Source organism: Thunnus maccoyii, chromosome 6 (genome assembly GCF_910596095.1).
Source record: "Thunnus maccoyii chromosome 6, fThuMac1.1, whole genome shotgun sequence".
NCBI lineage: Eukaryota > Metazoa > Chordata > Actinopteri > Scombriformes > Scombridae > Thunnus > Thunnus maccoyii.
The window spans coordinates 3,952,516-3,971,477 of NC_056538.1; the positions used below are offsets into that span (position 1 = coordinate 3,952,516).

Sequence of the window (18,962 nt, forward strand, 5' to 3'; positions counted from 1 at the left end):
TCTCCTCTCCTCTCCTCTTCTTTCCTCTCCTCTCCTCTTCTTTCCTCTCCTCTCCTCTCCTCTCCTCTTCTTTCCTCTCCTATCCCCTCCTCTACTCTTCTTTCCTCTCCTCTCCTGTCCTCTCCTCTCCTCTCCTCTTCTTTCCTCTCCTATCCCCTCCTCTCTTCTTTCCTCTCCTCTCCTCTCCTGTCCTCTCCTCTCCTCTCCTCTTCTTTCCTCTCCTCTCCTCTCCTGTCCTATCCCCTCCTCTCCTCTTCTTTCCTCTCCTCCCCTCTCCTCTTCTTTCCTCTCCTCTCCTCTCCTCTCCTGTCCTCTCCTCTCCTCTCCTCTTCTTTCCTCTCCTCTCCTCTCCTCTCCTCTTCTTTCCTCTCCTCTCCTCTTCTTTCCTCTCCTCTCCTCTCCTGTCCTCTCCTCTCCTCTCCTCTTCTTTCCTCTCCTCTCCTCTCCTCTCCTCTCCTCTCCTCTCCTCTCCTCTCCTCTTCTTTCCTCTCCTCTCCTCTTCTTTCCTCTCATCTCCTCTCCTCTCCTCTTCTTTCCTCTCCTCTCCTCTCCTGTCCTCTCCTCTCCTCTTCTTTCCTCTCCTCTCCTCTCCTGTCCTATCCCCTCCTCTCCTCTTCTTTCCTCTCCTCTCCTCTTCTTTCCTCTCCTCTCCTCTCCTGTCCTCTCCTCTCCTCTCCTCTTCTTTCCTCTCCTCTCCTCTCCTGTCCTATCCCCTCCTCTCCTCTTCTTTCCTCTCCTCCCCTCTCCTCTTCTTTCCTCTCCTCTCCTCTCCTCTCCTCTCCTCTCCTCTCCTCTCCTCTCCTCTCCTCTCCTCTCCTCTTCTTTCCTCTCCTCTCCTCTTCTTTCCTCTCATCTCCTCTCCTCTCCTCTTCTTTCCTCTCCTCTCCTCTCCTGTCCTATCCCCTCCTCTCCTCTTCTTTCCTCTCCTATCCCCTCCTCTCCTCTTCTTTCCTCTCCTATCCCCTCCTCTCCTCTCCTCTTCTTTCCTCTCCTCTTCTCTCCTGTCCTGTCCTCTCCTCTCCTCTCCTCTCCTCTCCTCTCCTCTCCTCTCCTCTCCTCTCCTCTCCTCTCCTCTCCTCTGTCCTTTGGCTCATGTAGTCAGCTACATTATTGATGACCTAACCTGTCTCAGGCAATGCAGCACTTACTGGAAACCTCAGAGATTATACTCGTAACACATGCACTTAACATCAGACTCATAGGTAGAGACTGGCTGGTTTACTGCATCAAACACAAATTTACAGTCTTCTACTACTGCTTGCACACATTTACTGAATGAGTGATACTTAGGTCTCCCCAAAGTGAAAAGACAAAGACAAACATTGTTGCTTTTGAATAAAAAACACTATACTGCTCTAAATGGTATGACTGAAGCCCATTATGGCTTGGCAGGCCAGAATGAGGCAAGGAGGATGCCACCCAACAATATTCTTGGACACGCAACATGAGGGTGAGATTTGTTCTTTATCAGAAGTGTTCCTTACAGTAAACAGTATGTTTTAGTTTTACAAGAGAAAAGGATGAAGACTAACTGGTTGTTTTGGCAAATGTACATCTAGTTAACTTCCCGGCAAACAGCTGCTCTCTAGAAGTGTTTCTTCAGGAAGCATGGTAAATAGTGATAGGTGACTGTTTGACATTTCCAGTACCTCTACTGTCAGCCCAAAAATGTCTCCTTTACAAAAAAATCTTTAATTCTTCAACAGAAGGGATAAATGCTTTTGATTTAATGATCCCTTTGCCCTTCCTCTAGTGCCTAACCATAAGGACAACCTTAACATTTAAGTCAATATGTGGTTAGTACATGAACAAACAATTTTTAAACACAAATCCTCAAGCTGGATTGAATGTAGTGAGTCATCATTGTTACCAATCAAAGCCTTTTGGGCGCTCCATTCACTGGTGAAAACACTATTTTAAGCTCAGCTGTGATCTTTAGTTTGTTACTTCCTTGTAAAGGGTTTACTGAGAGAAATCAGAACCAACCATAATGCAATAAATCTGTCATGAAAAGAGGGTATGAACAGGTGGTTGCTGAGTAATTTATTAAATAAAAAGTGTGTATATAGGCCTGAGCTGAATTAAACATTTACAGATACAGTATCCTTTATCATACCTGCACAGAAAACATGCTTGCAAATATTCTGTATGTCAACTATCCATTCAACAGAAGATGTAGTGACTGAAGTCTGAGCTGCATATGGATCATTACCTTCAGTGCAAATAATTTTGATCTGCACTGAATAAAATACACACAATGGCACCACATTCAAAGCTTGCATCTTTTATATTAATGTCTATAACTCGCATGTCACTTGATCCTCTCCGTGAAATCCATGGACAGTGATGGATCATGGAGAGGGCAGTGTGTCAGAAACAATCAGCCCTGCTCCCTCCTCAGCTCCCTCTGTCTCTGTTTGGGGAAATGATCTCAACAACAAAGATCAATAGAGGGTTTGCTACAGTTACTGTGAGTAATTTATCGCTTACTGCTCAATCAGTCATGTGCTACTGGTTTATTGTACTGGTGTTACTGACATGAGAGAGTGCAGAAGGAAACAAACTAAGGATGAGAGAGAAATATTATATTATTTTTCTTACTCTGACTGCCACTTGCAGAGGATGGAGCTGCTGCAAGGCCAAATGGAAGTGAGTTAATGACCTCGCTGTAACTGCTGGGCCGGAAGCAGCAGAGCAAAGCTGGCATTAAGCTACCACTTCTTATTACTGGCCACTTTTGTCGGATGTCTGCACAACTTATATGTATGTCCTCATACTCAAAACACAACTGAACAGACCAAACACACACCTACCTACCACCTGGCATTTGCAGATTTCTATTTGACTTGCATCATCGAAGCACAAGAATTCAAAGTAATAATTCACACAAGATGTATCCTTTTAGTGTCAAAGACTGACTGACCACTTGGCTTGCAATATGGTTGAAAAGGTTTAATTCTGGTCACTTACAATACATTTCAATGTTTTCATGTATCAAAAAAGTAATTTCTCAAACCACATCTCCACTGTCTGTGCTCACTGTGTTACATATGTTAATGGTTTTTCCCAAACATACCTGAATACACACCATCCACTTCTTACTAGCACAGTAGCTGCAACTACATTAACTTATGCTAGTTGTGAAAGACCACAGCTAACTGTGCAAGCAACAACTGGAAGCAATAAATGTATTTAGCTATAATTTGCATATTCACCCATTCACTAATTTCTACAACACTTAATAGTTTATTCTGCTGTGAGCTGTAAATTTAGATTTTGGATTTTACATTATTAGACAGGTTGCAAAACTTAATCAAAACTTAAATTACCGTATTGGCCCAAATATAAGATAATATTTTATTCTGGAAATTACATTTGAAAAAGTGTGGGTTGTCTTATATTCGAGGACTGTTGCTTTAATTCTGTGTGTCATTTAGAGTTAGTCACTCCTAAAAGTGAACTACAGTGAACTACAGAAGGCTAATTTAACATATTTTTCTGATGTGACCTCATGATGAGTGAAAACAATTTTACATAAAGCATCTTCTGACATCTTTACTGCAGAAACTGGCTTTGGTCTGAATCGTTTGTCAAGCTGCAAAGAATTTCTATTGAGAGATGATGACGAGCTCAAACAGAAAGTCTGAAAACTAGAGAAAGGCTTCAAGGATTGAAAGTGCTCTGCAACGCCATCATCACCATCAAAACCCCAAATGAGGAAATATATTTTGGAAGAAGAGTTCAGAGATTCTTAGAATTTAAGAAAGCTTGGTGCACAATCAGTCTTCTGTTTACTAGAACTCTTCTTGTTTTCATTTCAATGGAACCTGGACTTGCAGCTTATATCCTCACTCCTAACAAACTGGTTTAAAGACATGACTGACGAATGAAGGATGGGTGGATGTGTGTTACCTCTCCTCCTCCAGCATGGTCCCTCCTGAATGGTGTAGGAGAGGTCAATGAACTCTAGGTCCACGGCCAAGCGTTTGGGCAGGTGGGAGAAGCGCTGCGCTTCCGTGATCTGGTTCTCAACCTTCTTCAGGTGAGTCAACTTGGATGCGTCCTGCTGCTGCTGAGGCTGGGCCAGTGTCTGGCTGCCTCCATTACACATGATGGCCTCCTCCATGGGGATACTCACAGAATCAGGTTCCAGCGCCTTATTATCCATGCCTGCTCTCTGTCTGTGAGAGAACAGGTAACAGAAGATGGACAGTAAAGGCAGAAGAGGTAAGGAAGACAAAATCAGAAAAAAGGGAGGTCAGTCATGCATCATTACCTGCTGGCATGTCTAATTTTACAGCCGCAGCTGGGGATTTGATGCCTTGATAACATATTTGGAGGTCATTTTCTAAAAGCTCTCCATCCAGATTGAAGCTACAAAACAGCAGGGCACTTGAGCCTGCAAGCAGCTTTACATTATGCCCAAAACACAACAAAACAGAGGAGGAAAAAAAAGGAAAAGACTTCACGCCACTTTCAAAGCATTGTTTGTAGCTAACACAGCAAGTATACAGGCCATGAGTCAATGTGACAGTTGTTTGGACTGATCATGGAGCGGAACTGCTTTTGAAGGCAGTAAACAAATACAAGGTTGCTAAAGAATAACCACAGGGAATCATGCCAAAACAATCCCAGCAATATCTTTGACCTTTATGTTCGATTTCTTAATAACATGTCAGTGTTTTCTCCATTCACACTACAATGTGAGACTAGCAATTTCTTCATTTTCATGGCTGGAGAATCCAGATGCTGTGGGCACGCAGGGCTAAAACCAAGAGGTAAGGAAGGGCTGTCATATTTATCTGCTTTAGTGGTGACACATCCACTATACATACATGCTAACATATGCTGCTCACACAGACATAATAATAAACACTTATAGATCAGTATGTTGTTCAGCTGCCAGAGAACTGTTCAGATACAAGAAAAGGCCTGACATCAAAACAAGCTGGCAACAAACTCTAAATTTCAGACAGCACTACATAAAGGTACCTTTGGCATTTAATTTCTATATAGTCCACAAGTAGACAGTTCACAACGCCACAGGAAGAATGCAAAATGAAAATGAAAATAAACCACATAATGATGATGTGATATATTGTTACCAGAAGGTGAAGTTATCAGTGTTGGTAGCTGGAATAAGCTGATGGTAAAGTGAGGTGAGTGTGAATTCAAATGAAATGTTTATTAAGCAGTACTGACAGAGTTGCAGTTCTACAGCACCAGTGCAGTCCAGAAGTATGTGGACAGTGATTCAAATCTCCACATTGGATTTGAAATCAAGTAGTGACTGTATGGAAGTGCAGATGCTTAGCTTGACTTTGATATCTAACCTCATGTTGAGCTATAATCATGGTATATACATCCATGAACACTGGACCAAGTGGGAATTCATCTCTCTGACCCAAGCTAGTAATGTGGCTCTAGGGATGGTTGGTCGGTCAGTTGGTGCAGCATTTTGGTCCAAACTAAAATATCTCAGCAACTATTGTATGGGCTGCCATGAAATTTTGTACAGAAGTTCATAGTCCCCAAAGGATCAGTTGAAACATAATTTTGATCCCCTGAATTGTTGTTTAATGCCATCATTAGGTCAAACTTTAGTACTGAAGACCTGTAAAAACAATGACATTCCTATCAGCCTCATCTGTACTTTGTGTAAGCGCTTGTGGGGAAGCCTGACCAGAGTGGCTAGGAAGGTGGTAGGAGGCGGATGTGAGAGACTTTGTCCGTGTATGAAAAAAGGATGTCTTATTTACAAAAACTGAAACTATGCTACATGTGTAACCAAAAGTATGTACAAAACCACAAAACTGAGCAAAACTCAACTTATAATAACATATGTTAATTTAACATCACGTACACACAGCTACACACTGATGTTAACTCCTTTAACAGACAAAAGCAACTGCTTATTTAAGGTGCAGCTCAGTTCCTTTATTTGATCGTTCCTCGCTCCTCAATTTTCACTTGACCCAGAAACCGTTCCATTCCGCCATCTTGAAGGCCATCCCAAAGCGCTTGTTTCTGCTTTGAGGAGCGAGGAGCAAGGACGGATCTCTGAGGAGCTATGAGCGAGGATATAGAGAGCAGCCTTCAGTCTTTTACCAGCCGACGTGCCCCCTTATTGGATATCAGTTATTGATTAGACGCTGCAGCTGATCAAACTGATCTGATACTTCACAACATCACTGAGTGGAAACAGATGACAGATTAAACTCAAGTGTATCACCCCCAAGTTTTGTATTTTATGTTTTCTGATTCACCATATTGTTAAAAATCTGATCAACAAAAGAACTACAAACAACTTTCTTAATTTATTAGAATTTTTTTTCTTTTCATGATCTGTTATTTCTCCTATTAATTTTTGTTATGGATACAATTAAAGTAAGGGACAGTCTGTCTGTTAGCAAGAAACACTCTAAACACTTTTATATTTTACATCATTTATCATCATTTCCATTCAGTCACATGAGGCTGAAAATTCCTGAGCATCAGGTTTGATATGAGTTACATAATTTCCATTTCCCCTGAAACATTTAGCCTAATAAATAATTTCCAGTGTTCAAAAGACATCCTAATCATATTCTGGGTTATTAAATAATGAATTCACAATCAGAATATCAATAAATACAGGTGCAAACAATTAATAAATAATATAAACGCATTTAGCCAGTAGAAATGGTTCATGTGCCTCTGAGCAGGACACAGTACACAGTTTAAGTACAGAATGCAGGTTTTTATTCATGTGCAGGTGTTTGTCAAACAGGTAAAAGGCTAAAGATAGAAAACAGCTGCTGGCAGTAATAACTGTGCACCTTTATTAGTATTAGCACGGTGCACATGCATGCAGACACAAACTCAATCAAAAGTCTCTACAGCTGTTAAAGCTGACTGACGGCTGATCCAGCTGTGATCAGCGGCTGCCATCATCAGAGACTGACGTCACTTCATGTGATGCTTCAGAGGAAAGGACGTCTCATTTCTTTAAAAATATATTTCCTTGTTTCCTCTCTCCTCACATCTTTAGTGGGAGGGACTAAGACGCAAGGAAAAGACGCAAGTGACGGAAACTTAAATGCAGTTTAAGGGAATTTGGATGTACCCACAGACTCTTCCATCAGCAGGAGTAAATCTAGGACACATTTGTGACCATATAGAAACAGATCACAATCAACATCAATGACTTTGCATAATTTACCTCCCTTCCATGCTTGGTCTAACCCAGTGAAAGCATTGATGATGTCATCTAGTGTATAAATATGAGAAGTGGTTGGGTGCCTCCCATGGATGTATAATAAGAACTGGGGTGCTTTTCATTTAGCCAATTTATGCTTCCTCGCATCCTCTCTCCTCTCTCTGTCCTCCGGATGTGACCCAGAAACCATTCTCCCTCTGCAATCATCAAGGATCTTCCAATCCCTTCAAAGCACCTCAGAGGAGACGCAGAGCGAGGAGAGAGGAGGCTCCTGGAGGAGTTTAGAGTGAGGAACCAGAGGTGTATCCTCTGCAGATGTTTTCTACTGGATAGCAACACCCCTTTGATCCAATGTGTTTACTAATTGTTCAGCTGATCTGACGGTACATTAACAGTCAGGCTGTTGTTGTAACACAGCAGACCAGGAAAACTACATGTGGAACTGGACTGAAAGCACCAATATCAGCTTTTCCTATTTATACACAGAATAAAAATTACAGAATTATGATTCAACCATAAAAAACACTCTTGTAACTTTATCTTCTCCTCTCTTCTTTTCTGTTTCAAGTATGTCTCAGATCCTTCAGGAAAATATGACATTGCCTCGTGTCTCCTATAATAACAACCTGAGCCTGAAAAGGATGTCAGACTTTCACAAACTAAATAAGAAATATTTTATTTGAACATATTTTGCAGGCTACAGCTGTTTTTATTTCTCCTTTTCCTCAGTTCTGTTCTTTTAGTAATTAATGGAATCAAATTGGCAGATGGCCGCCCACCTAGAGCCTGGTTCTGCTTGAGGTTTCTTCCCGTTACAGGGCAGTTTTTCCTTGCTGCTGACGCCAAGTGCTACTCATGGGGGAATGTTGTCTCTGTAAATTTAGTGTTTGAGTACGGTCTAAACCTGCTCTATGTGAAAAGTGCCCTGAGATGACTTCTGTTATGATTTGCCACTATATAAATAAAATTGAACTGAATTGAAGTGAATTTGCGTCTTATTCTGTGGCAGCCAGACGCTGCTATAGATCTATAATCAAATAATAAAAAATTGGAGCAGTTATCAGGTGTTTTCCTTCCAGCTCTCAATGTTGTAGAAATTATTAATAGTTTAAAGTGTTCATTAATTTTACATGAATTTTAAGTTTAAACTTTAGAGTTTAAACTGTTTGTTAATCATTTCTACATATTGATAGCTGACCTCTACATATTTGACAGTTGAGGTGCTGTGCATCATGAGTAGCTGCGGTCTCCTCAAAATGATGCTGGAGTGAGCGAGGACGTTCCTTTTGATGAATTAAATTCCTCAGTCCTCGCATTTGTAACTTGCATCTCTCTCTCACACCCTTGCTTCAAGGAGCTAAGAAGCGAGGAAGAGACATGAGTGAGGAAAGCGAGGAGACACGTTAGCTTAATGAAAAGCACCCACTGATATGGCGCCACCGGTCAGCCATGCTGCCAATTTGTCCTAGTGACCACTCGTGGTGTTGCAGTGAAAAACTCTTCTGTACATGGCTATTATAAAGGAGACATCTATTCAACTGTTGACAGGACACCTCCAACTGCAAATAAGGTAAATTACGATTCTTTCTATTATGATTTTTTTAATCCATGAAAGTTTTATATTTGTAAAACTAATTACAAGGCTAATGGCTAACTGTGCTTGGCAACCAATTCTCATTCGATTGAATAGGCGCCATCTCTGAGTCCAATAGCCAGTTCTTATAATACATCCATGCTGCCTCCCCCTTTTGTCTCAGGAAAGTCATATTATTAACACAGATCCAGTGGCATTAATCTGTGCAAGCAATAATAGTGTAAGGGCAATGTTTCCCCACACTTTTATTAAACATAAACTCTTTTTTCATGTTTTTTCTCACACACAGTCCTGTTCCTGAGCCTGCATCACTGTCAATAGACAATTACACAGATACAGCAATCAGATGGAAGAGACAGGCTGCTGTTTCCTCTGAATGTCTGCACAGTGCTGATGATGCAGAGACAGTGGTGAGTAACAGCATGTCTCAGAAGGCTGTGTGTGTGTGTGTGTGTGAGAGCATGTGTGCCTGCGTAGACACCCACTGCCTGGTAGGAACAGACAGCTCGATATCTCTTATGATAAACAGATTTGTAGTCAGGCCTCTAATAGGTGAGAACAAACCAACCATGATTCGCATAAATTACAATCCAGTTTGGAGGAGTTGTTGTCTGGACAACTGGCAAGGTTTTGTTTTAGAGCAGGAAGAAGTGGGATCTTTCACTGCAGTGAAAAGTCACAGAGAAGAAGACTTTTTAAATATTTTACCAAGATGATGTTTCCCTTATGTTAGCCGTAACCAAGTGTTTTGAGTTCCTTAAACATGATAAAAACATTTATAATACTTTGGTTGCTGGGAGCAGATACTGACAGAAAAACAAATGAAGTAATGTGGCCATGAATATTTTGTAGATTCAGTCAGTACGAACATTTTGCATTTGCAGTGAATATTTTACAGCTGTTTACAGCTGTTTACAGATGTTAAATATAATTAGGGCTGCAACTAATAAATAAAAATTAAAAATAAATACATTTTTGGTTTTTAAAATGTCAGAGAATATTGAAAAGTGCCCATCACAATTTCCCTAAGCCAAAGGTTATGTCTCCAAATGGTTTGTTTTGTGAAACCACTTGTCCTAAACCCAAAAGTATTCTGTTTAATACCATAGTATGCCAAGATGACCAGCAAATATTGACATTTGAGGGAGTGGAATCACTGATTAAAACTGTAAACTGGATGGCTTTACAGTTTTTTTTAAAAATCTTAAAATATAATAGGAGTTTTGCTCTCTAAATATTAAAAGCCAGCCTTGCAAAGTAGTGAGTGCTAGAATAAGTAACTGATACTGGCAATCAGAGGTAGAAATCACCACTTATCACTTTGCTGCTTTGAATAATTTTGTTTGGTTCATTTTAAAGATCCGTAGTCACTGATTATGTTTGTTTATTCATTTTCTAAGCTAAGCAGAATGCATCAGCATTCAAAGGCATATCACTATGCACATCAGTAAGCATTTGCATGGCAGTATAAATAAATAAATGAATATATTCCGACTGTCTTCAGTTCAGTATGTTACATTAATTCCATTTTAAACTATTCAGCTCAGTACAAAAAAAGGCCAATACAAGCCACCTGTCTACAGTTTAATCACATCATGATGGTTGCTGTGGCTCTCACAGTCTTTCTGTAAACTTTAAACAGGAAGAAACAGCTGAGTTGATAAGTATCATTTTCAGGTGAGTTCCAATACAAAAAGTTACATATTTGGTCAGTGAAAATGATTCAGTAGGGTCAGTTCATCTTGTGTTGTGTTGTGTTAAAGACTTGCTCTGACATGTACTGAACACCTCCACTGCTTCTACGTCATTATTAGTCCCGCTTCAATGGAAATGTATATATGTTTCCTGGGAAAAGATAGCTTTGATATGACCACCATCAGACAAAATCCATTTCCATTGTCCTGGCAGGGCTCTAAGCAGCAGAAATATGCAGTCTCCCCTGTGATCGCGAGGTGATTAATGATCATCGAAATGGAGATACGTCTAATCTACTTTGTTCTGCGCAGACCACTGTAAAAACGGTTCCCAAGTCTGAGGTGGTACAGTAATTTGTCCTTTTTGAGACAGAAGTCTCATTTAATCACTCATGGGGTTCTTAATCCCTTTGGGGATTAAAATCAACTTTCTTTTCTACCCTTGATCTGCTCGAAGCAGAAGGGGGCTACAGTTACCGGCTTGGGAAAAAATCTGCAGCCTCAGGTACACTACCAAGCACCAAGCCAAGCTAATGTATGGGAATTGACTGCTCCTTCACTTGGCCTCCACATCACACCTCCACGCAGACGCATTTCACTGACAGCATGGAAAGAGAAGCCAGAGAAATGTCAGTACAAGTCTTTTCTGGGTGTCAAAGGGCAGTGATAAGGAGGAGGCAGGGAAACGGAGAGACATGTTACGTATGCCAACATGTCACGAGTCAACCTGGATGGGTCTCAACTGTTCTGGACAAGAGGGAAGGTCCACAGAGGGGAGAGGAGACGGAGAGAACTCAGTGACCCGGGTCATACCACTACAGATTATCTACAGTACCACTATTACACTTCTATCTGATTTGAAGACGTGATGCCCCAAATATAGCTGGATTAAAGGCCAATTACAACCAAATAATGTGGTCAGGTCCACACAGCTAAATGGAGACATCAAAGTAATGATAAAAAAAATCATGCTGCTTGCCTGGTTTAACTGGAATGACCTCAAAAACTCTTCAATTTACCTAATCCCCCCTCATTTCAGAATATATGAATATAAAAATACTGTTTATTTTTAAAGTGTAACTGCTGGACACAAGATGTCTCCTACTTCTGAAAAGTCCATTCTCAGTGCAAAGCTTCCCCCTTCAGCAGATGAATTTGAAAACTAACTCTGCACATACATCATTCTGCAGAGTGAAGCTCAAACCAAATGGAGTTACAATAAGAAAAACACTTTTTTAAGTGGTGGGGGGCTTTAAGTTTAAATCGACAGATTAGTATACAATAGGTTTCTCCAAAAATAAGAATCCCAGGGCTAACATTAAGACAGTGTAAGTAAGGCTAAAAAAGTAGAGCTGCAACAATTAGTCGAGTGACAGAAAACGACTCAACTATTTTGATAATCAATTCATTGTTTTGAGTGATTTTGCTTGAGAAAAAATGTTCAAATTCTCTGATTCCAGCTTCTCCAATGTGAGTATTTTCTGGTTTCTTCAGTTCTCTATGACAGTAAACTGAATGTCTTTGGGTTGTGGACTGTTGGTCGGGACAAAAGAAGACATTTTAAGTTTCTTGTGCTTTGGGAAACAGTGATTGACATTTTATAGTACATTTGACTAATTGATTAATTGGGAAAATAACAGATTAATCGATAATGAAAATAATCATTAGCTGCAGCCCTGCTGAAAAGCCTAGTTTCTCTTGCCTTTAATCAACTTATCTTAAATGTGCATACGCAGCTGTTATTAACTTTATGTTTATTTTGTCACTGTAACATAATGATTTGATGATGAGCAGCACAATAATTACTGTTCACTTGTTTAATATGTAGCTTGTTTGACACCATGATCAAATTAATAATTTTATTCTCAATCAGTTGTCTGACAACAGATACAGTAAAATGATATTATGTAAATATGTAAATGAGTAACTTAATTATTATTGTTAGAGTTTGTCTGTATTAAACACAGTAAATGTGATGATGGAGAGCAAGATGGCTATTTTTTATTGTTCATCAGCAAAAAGAAGATAAAGAAGAGATTTAGCCATGCTCCTTTGGTTTTGGCATTTGAGATATAAAAAGGACCTGAGAGCGGGACACATTCACACATAAATGGCATTTTCAGATTTAGCTGGTCTAGTGTGGACGTTAAAGCTATAAGTTGAGGATTCATACTTAAAAATGACAGTCCATTTTGACATATTTCTTGGGCTAATGGCATGTGACTTTGATTTGATTACTGGGTGACGCAGTGGCTAACTGCGCAACTGGTGATATCTCATATTCTAAGTTGTAAGTGTGATATATCTAGTGTATATAACTGCTAATGCTACTCAGTTAATTAATAATAATTAATAATTCCACACAGAGCAGGATGGAAAATGATCACTTCCTTTGTATGGGGTCATAGTTTAATAGCAATCAGTAAACTTACTTTGTTCTCACAAAAAGTTTCATTCTATAGCAATTTTGAACTGGAGTTGCAGCCTGGCAATGATGCAAGTTGAAAAAGTATCACTTTTCAAATGCATTTTCTCCCTTAGTTTGTATTTTCTCACCTCTATTCACACTCAGTACACCACAAAACCAGTCTGAAAATCAGATTCAGCACAAAAACAGACACAAAGCATTTTATATTCTATTCATGACCCTTTGGATGTGACATGTTTCCCAATTGAACTGAGAGGTTTCAGACTCAGAACGCAGAAGGAAATAAAATGTTCAGATTTACAGCAGCTTGGGAAAAAAATTGTAATTTGGGGGGAAATTCCTGTTTCCCCTCAAAGAGCACATGAGCAACTGATAAAGACAATTTGCAATATTTATGTCAAAGCCAGGAATCTATTAAGTATATTACAATATTTATTTTCAGGCTGAATATGTCTGAAAGTTACTATTTGTACAGTGGTGATGCCACTGAGCTGGAGAACTATAAATGTTGTGCTTGATCATATTTGAACCTCAGATCTCTAAAAATAGTGCAGACGCAGCTCTTCCTTCTAAGAAAATGGATTCTTTTCAAATCTGCGATTCAATAATGATTGTTCCACAATTTTTAATGAGTCTTTTGTGTTACGACCTTGTACAAAAGCTTCAACGACTGAGTGTTCTTCTGCCGTCAAGTTTCCACAGGTTGCATGACCTCAAGGTTTTCCCCCTCAAGTACTTGCTAAGAAAACCACAAGATATATAAGATATATATTTCCCAATACTGCTATTCTATACAGCAGCATTCATATACATTCATATACTGTTTGTTCTTTTTGATCATTTGTATGTTGGTTGATAATGTTTGGTGTGTTGTCATCTGTGGTAATATGTTTAATACTCTGTGGCTGGAGACCACACTTCTTCTGCAGGCAGCGGTGGAAGAAGTACTCAGATCATTTACTTAAGTAAAAGTACCAATACAACAATGTAAAAATACTTCATTACAAGTAAAAGTCCTGCATGAAAAATCCCACTACAGTAAAAGTACATAAGTATTATGAGCTTGATGTAGTTAAAGTATTGCAGTAAAAGTAGTGGTTTGGTGCCTCTGACTGATATATTATTATATATGACATCATTAGATTATTAATAGTGAAGCATCAGTGTTAGAGCAGCATGTTACTGTTGTAGCTGCTGGAGGTGGAGCTAGTTTCAACTACTTTATATACAGTTAGCTAGTTTAGTCCAGTGGTTCCCAACCTAGGGGTCAGGCCCCTCCAAAGGGTCAGCAGATAAATCTGAGGGGTCGTGAGATGATTAATGGGAGAGGAAAGAAGAAAAAACAAAGTTCTGATACACAAATCTGTTTTCAGTTTTTGGACTTTTTCTCTAATCTTTGATTTTTGGTGAAATATTGGATCATTTGAACATTTATTGAAATGAAAGCATGTGAGAAGTTTAGAGGGAAAAATCACTGTTTGGTGGAGCTGTTAACAACTCATAGACATGTGAAATGTGACCCCGACTACACACTGCTTTTTGTAAGACGTCAAAAGCCAAAAAGGTTGGAAACCACTGGTTTCATCTTTAACAATGTGTTGTATTTTAAAAGCGTGTTATATTATCCATTGTGTCAAATCTTCATCTGAAAAGTAACTAAAGCTGTTTAATAAATGTAGTGGAGTAGAAAGTACAATATTTCCCTCTGAAATGTGGTGGAGTGGAAGTATAAAGTAGCATCAAATGGAAATACTCAAGTAAAGTACAAGTACCTCAAAGTTGTACTTAAGTACAGAACTTTTTAGTTTTATTTAGTTACTTTCCATCACTGTCTCTGTGGACAACATGATATTAAATCACTGAAATGAATTATCCACTTTAGGTGGGATTTTGCTTTCTATGTAAAACTTCCTACAGTCACAAACAATATGGCTGAGACACTCTGACCTCACTTCTGTACATAAATGTGTCCTGCATAGATTGCAGGTAGATGTAATGAGCACCTCTAAAGATGGTGAAAGATGACTCATAGACTTCTGGGAGTCTTGTCAAAGCCAGTATACACTGTAAAAATGAATACTGTTGTGTCAACTGGATGATAACATCTAGTGGGCACAGCAGCAAGTAGAAAAGAGTCAGAGGAGCTGAACATGACAGCAGCAAACCTTACACAGTGTCTGATTTTTCTGCCAGTGAACAGCAGCCTCATACTGTAGTGAGAAAGACTGGCTGTTCTTACATAACATGAGAAGACTGAACATAAGGATATTAAGATCAGACCCAGGGAAGTAGGTTAACAGTGCTGTTCTCCCATGACTTTGTAAGAATGAGAGTTAATACACTGGAGAGGCTTTGATAGAAAAAAAAAAAAACTAAAAGCTCACGTACATTCCTAGTTTGAGCTACAACACAGGCTCCATAAGCTAAAGCAGAACTTTTCACTCATATGTTGAAATGGGTCTGAAATGTGAGGGAGGGGGGCAGGGTTGCCTTTCTTTGTGAGTTCAAAGGGAAGAAAATGATTAACAATAGCATTCATCTCAGCAATAAACGGATAAATAAAGTAGAGGATCAAATACAACTTGTCAGCAATCACTATAAGTTATATGAACAAATCTGTCGTTTTGGGTGGTCCTCTGTGCTTGAGTTTGACCATGAGCTGAGTGTCAGAAACAGTAAATTATTTCATAGAGTTTGGGAGAGTGTAACTTCCAATGCATCCCTACTTACAGGTCAAAAATTATCTACAGTATGTATAAGAACTAAAAAGACAAAAAAAGGACAAAAAACTCTTTCTTCAAGTCAAAGTCACTGGATGGACAGTAACTCAAAGTCAGTCAATCATGTTTGTTTGCCAAAATAACTCAAATGTCATTTAATAAGGTTAAACAGGTTTGAATACAGATGAACACAAGTTCACAAACTCTCTGAATTAATATTAACCAGGCTGATGCATATTACATGAACAATAACTAGGGTAAAATGTCGCATTAATATTTTTATGAGGCTAATTACAGTGAATTTGACATAAGTTAGCTTATCTTGATGATAAAGGCGTTAATATAGGCTATATTTAAAATGCAGTGCTTAATAACCGCTTATTACACCACATTTGGAGGGTATTCTAATCTATTTTATTAATATTGACACTCTTTTCGTGTATTTAATAACTGCGTAATCCCTCGGAACATGTAGCCTACTGAGACAGTGGTCTGAGTGGACAGAGGGCAGCCTGGAAGCTGACACATCCACCACAGGGAAAGAGGAGTCACGTTAGATACAACAATAACACTTGTTAGGAGGAGATAAACACAAAGAGGAGAGAGAAGCGGAATAGAGAGCTTACGTTGACTGCTGTCGGGTACTAAGTATCGCTGTCCTTCGCGGTGTGTGTCAGGGTGTTGTTATCCTCCCCGGCTGCTGCATTCACTATCAAACACTGTCTGCTCCGCTCTGCAGCATCTACAGCAGCGCTGCACGCGGAGCGGAGAGGGCGGATCAGGACAGGAGGGGTGGATGAGTCGGGACGTAGCAGGATGGATGGAGGAGGGAGACACTGAGCTACTGTACAGACAGAGCCGGGTCACATGGTCGGAAAATGACTCCTCTGCTTCGTAGAAATGTGGATTTCTGCCTTTATAATCTTTATCACGGGTGACAGCTGTAGGCTTATGTTTATGTAAGCCACATTTCTACCACCTATTAACTGTAGCCTGTAGACTTATTTCCCATCTATTCACGTCACAAAGTTCGCAGAGTTGAATAATATTACCTACAATTATAGTAAGTTCAGGTGACAGTTGTTAAATGTGCTCAAATAGCCTAGATGCAGTGTATGAGCACATTCTGTTCATAATTATTATTTATTAGCATCAAAATATGATTCTGATTTCTGTAAAATTGCATTTACTTTAAAATATTTTCACTTTAATATAAAGTAAATCAAATACTGTATTATCATCTCTGAAATAATAATCATTATAAATTGGTGAATACATTTTAGTCAAAAAATAACAAAACTGTAATAATAATAATAATAATCTGAACTCAAGTTCCATTTACAGTTCTAGCTTTTTCCAGAGCCTTTAACCACATCTCATGTTCTTCATCAGCAGATGGAGTTTGCTCAGTTGGTTTGTACAAACTTCAACTAGGCAAACACCATTCACTAAGAAAGATCATGAGATGCAATTGAAAGCTTTGGGAAAAGCTGCCACAAAGTCTTTTTGTTCAATTTATTTTATTTTTCTGTTAGAATGTAAGAACTTCCCATCAAACTGAAATTAAACTGTACCCTATCGGGTTTTATAGATCCTAAATGGTTCAACAATAAAAAATAATACGTTCATATTAATTGAAATTATTTTTAAACACAATACCACGTATTCCCGTAGAACATGAGTGTCAGTTTACAGTAGAGATATAGTAGTTATCCCTCTTCCGTGTGTGTATGTGTGTAGGGAGCCCCGACACATCCTGTGGAAGTTGGAGACACTCTCAAATTCCTCAAAGTCTTTAGATGTGACAAATATGGCAACAAGCCACAACCCGTCAACAAGGGCCGCATATCTGAGAGACTGAATCCACTGCTAAATATGAGTCTGACAAGTTCAGACTTGAAAAATACATAACCCCATACAATGTACAGATAGATGCTATTCTCTCTGTCGCTCTCCTCCCTCCCCTTCCTCTTGTCTCTCATTCATCTGTGACTGTCCCTCTAACTTGCCAGAGGGGAGGAATTCTGCAGTGAACACACCTGGTGTCAAACAGGGATGACTAGTTGCTTCACACCCAGAGTGATGTCTGCTATGAATGGGGATTTAAACAGGAAGAAAAAGAGAAAGAGAAAAGGCTTGTTTGCAAATGGACATTCTCAAAACCTGTAGTCAGTAAAAAAGTCAGGGTGTCAAAATCTGGTGAAAGGTTACATTGTTACACACTAGGGAGAGGAGGCTTGTCATAAATACTGTCTGTAACATTCACTATTATCCCCTCGCTTGATATGGCAAGATAATGTCAGGGCTTGACTCTGTCCTAAACTAAGGAAATATACTCCCAGTCGATTTATTTATAGGCCACGTGTAAAAACAACAAATACTGGCCAAGGTGTGTAATGGCTGAACAGTGTGTCTTAAGGCAGGATTAAAAGTGATGCTGCATAGGGAAGACCTGTCAGTGAGGAGTAAACTGTTCTACAGTCTGGAAGTGGCTTGATAATTAATCCATTGAACAAATACAGTCTTTGGATGATTTGAAAATCGGTCACATTAACCGTGTGGGTAAAATAAAAGGTATTAAAACCAGATGACACAAGTATTTCTATACCAAAACTTAATTTTAAACATGAATGTCAGCCATCCTGAGATGAAGATGAGTGTATTTGAGTTGGGTTTTTTTTCAAGTCAGCACATTCTTTAATCTGCATTATGGGTAATAATAAAACACACATATCACATAATTTTATATATTTGGCCCAACTCTTGCTTAAGAAAGTAAAAATACTAATGCCAACACTGTATGGTCCTGTAATTACAGTATGTTCTCACACTGAATCTCAGTATTCCACTAAAGTGGCAGTTAGGTCAAAGGGAAAGAACATCATGCCCACCTTAAGTTATGTTCTTGCTGCATATTACTGTATATGTTCAGTAATAGCCCTAAATTCATGGTGTGAGTGAGGCAGAGCCTTTGTTTGTGTTACTTCAAACCTTTTGAGGCACAGTTCCTCCTCGACTATAGTAAAACCTGGAATATGCCCAACTGAACTGTTGGGTATATTCTGGTTCTGTGCACATAAAATGTGTTGGTTACACACTTAAGTGCTTCTAATGATCATACAGTGTAAGGGTCACTCTCAATATTGGGTTTAGGCGACAGATGAAGGAATCCCAATGACACTATATACTAGAGCTGCAACAATTAGTCAATTAATTGATTAGTCGATCGACAAAAAATCACCAACTGTTTCGATAACCCAGTCATTTTTTAAGAAAAAATGCCCAAATTCTCTGGTTTTAGTTTCTTTTTTCTGTTCTTTGGGTTGTG

General features: G+C 39.2%; 1 protein-coding gene across 2 annotated transcripts in view; it reads right to left on the reverse strand.

Annotated features, from left to right (window-relative positions):
* LOC121898799 (ATP-binding cassette sub-family G member 4-like) overlaps positions 1-16,586 on the reverse strand; it is a 32,099-nt gene extending 15,513 nt beyond the window's left edge. For both annotated transcript variants that reach the window (XM_042414234.1, XM_042414233.1), the window contains exons 1-2: positions 16,261-16,586; positions 3,913-4,181 (exon numbers count right to left, since the gene is read on the reverse strand). In XM_042414234.1, the coding sequence (XP_042270168.1) occupies positions 3,913-4,168 (256 nt within the window). In that variant the 5' untranslated portion in view covers positions 4,169-4,181; positions 16,261-16,586. The remainder of the gene's footprint in view (positions 1-3,912; positions 4,182-16,260) is intronic.
* Between the last annotated feature and the right edge of the window lie 2,376 nt (positions 16,587-18,962).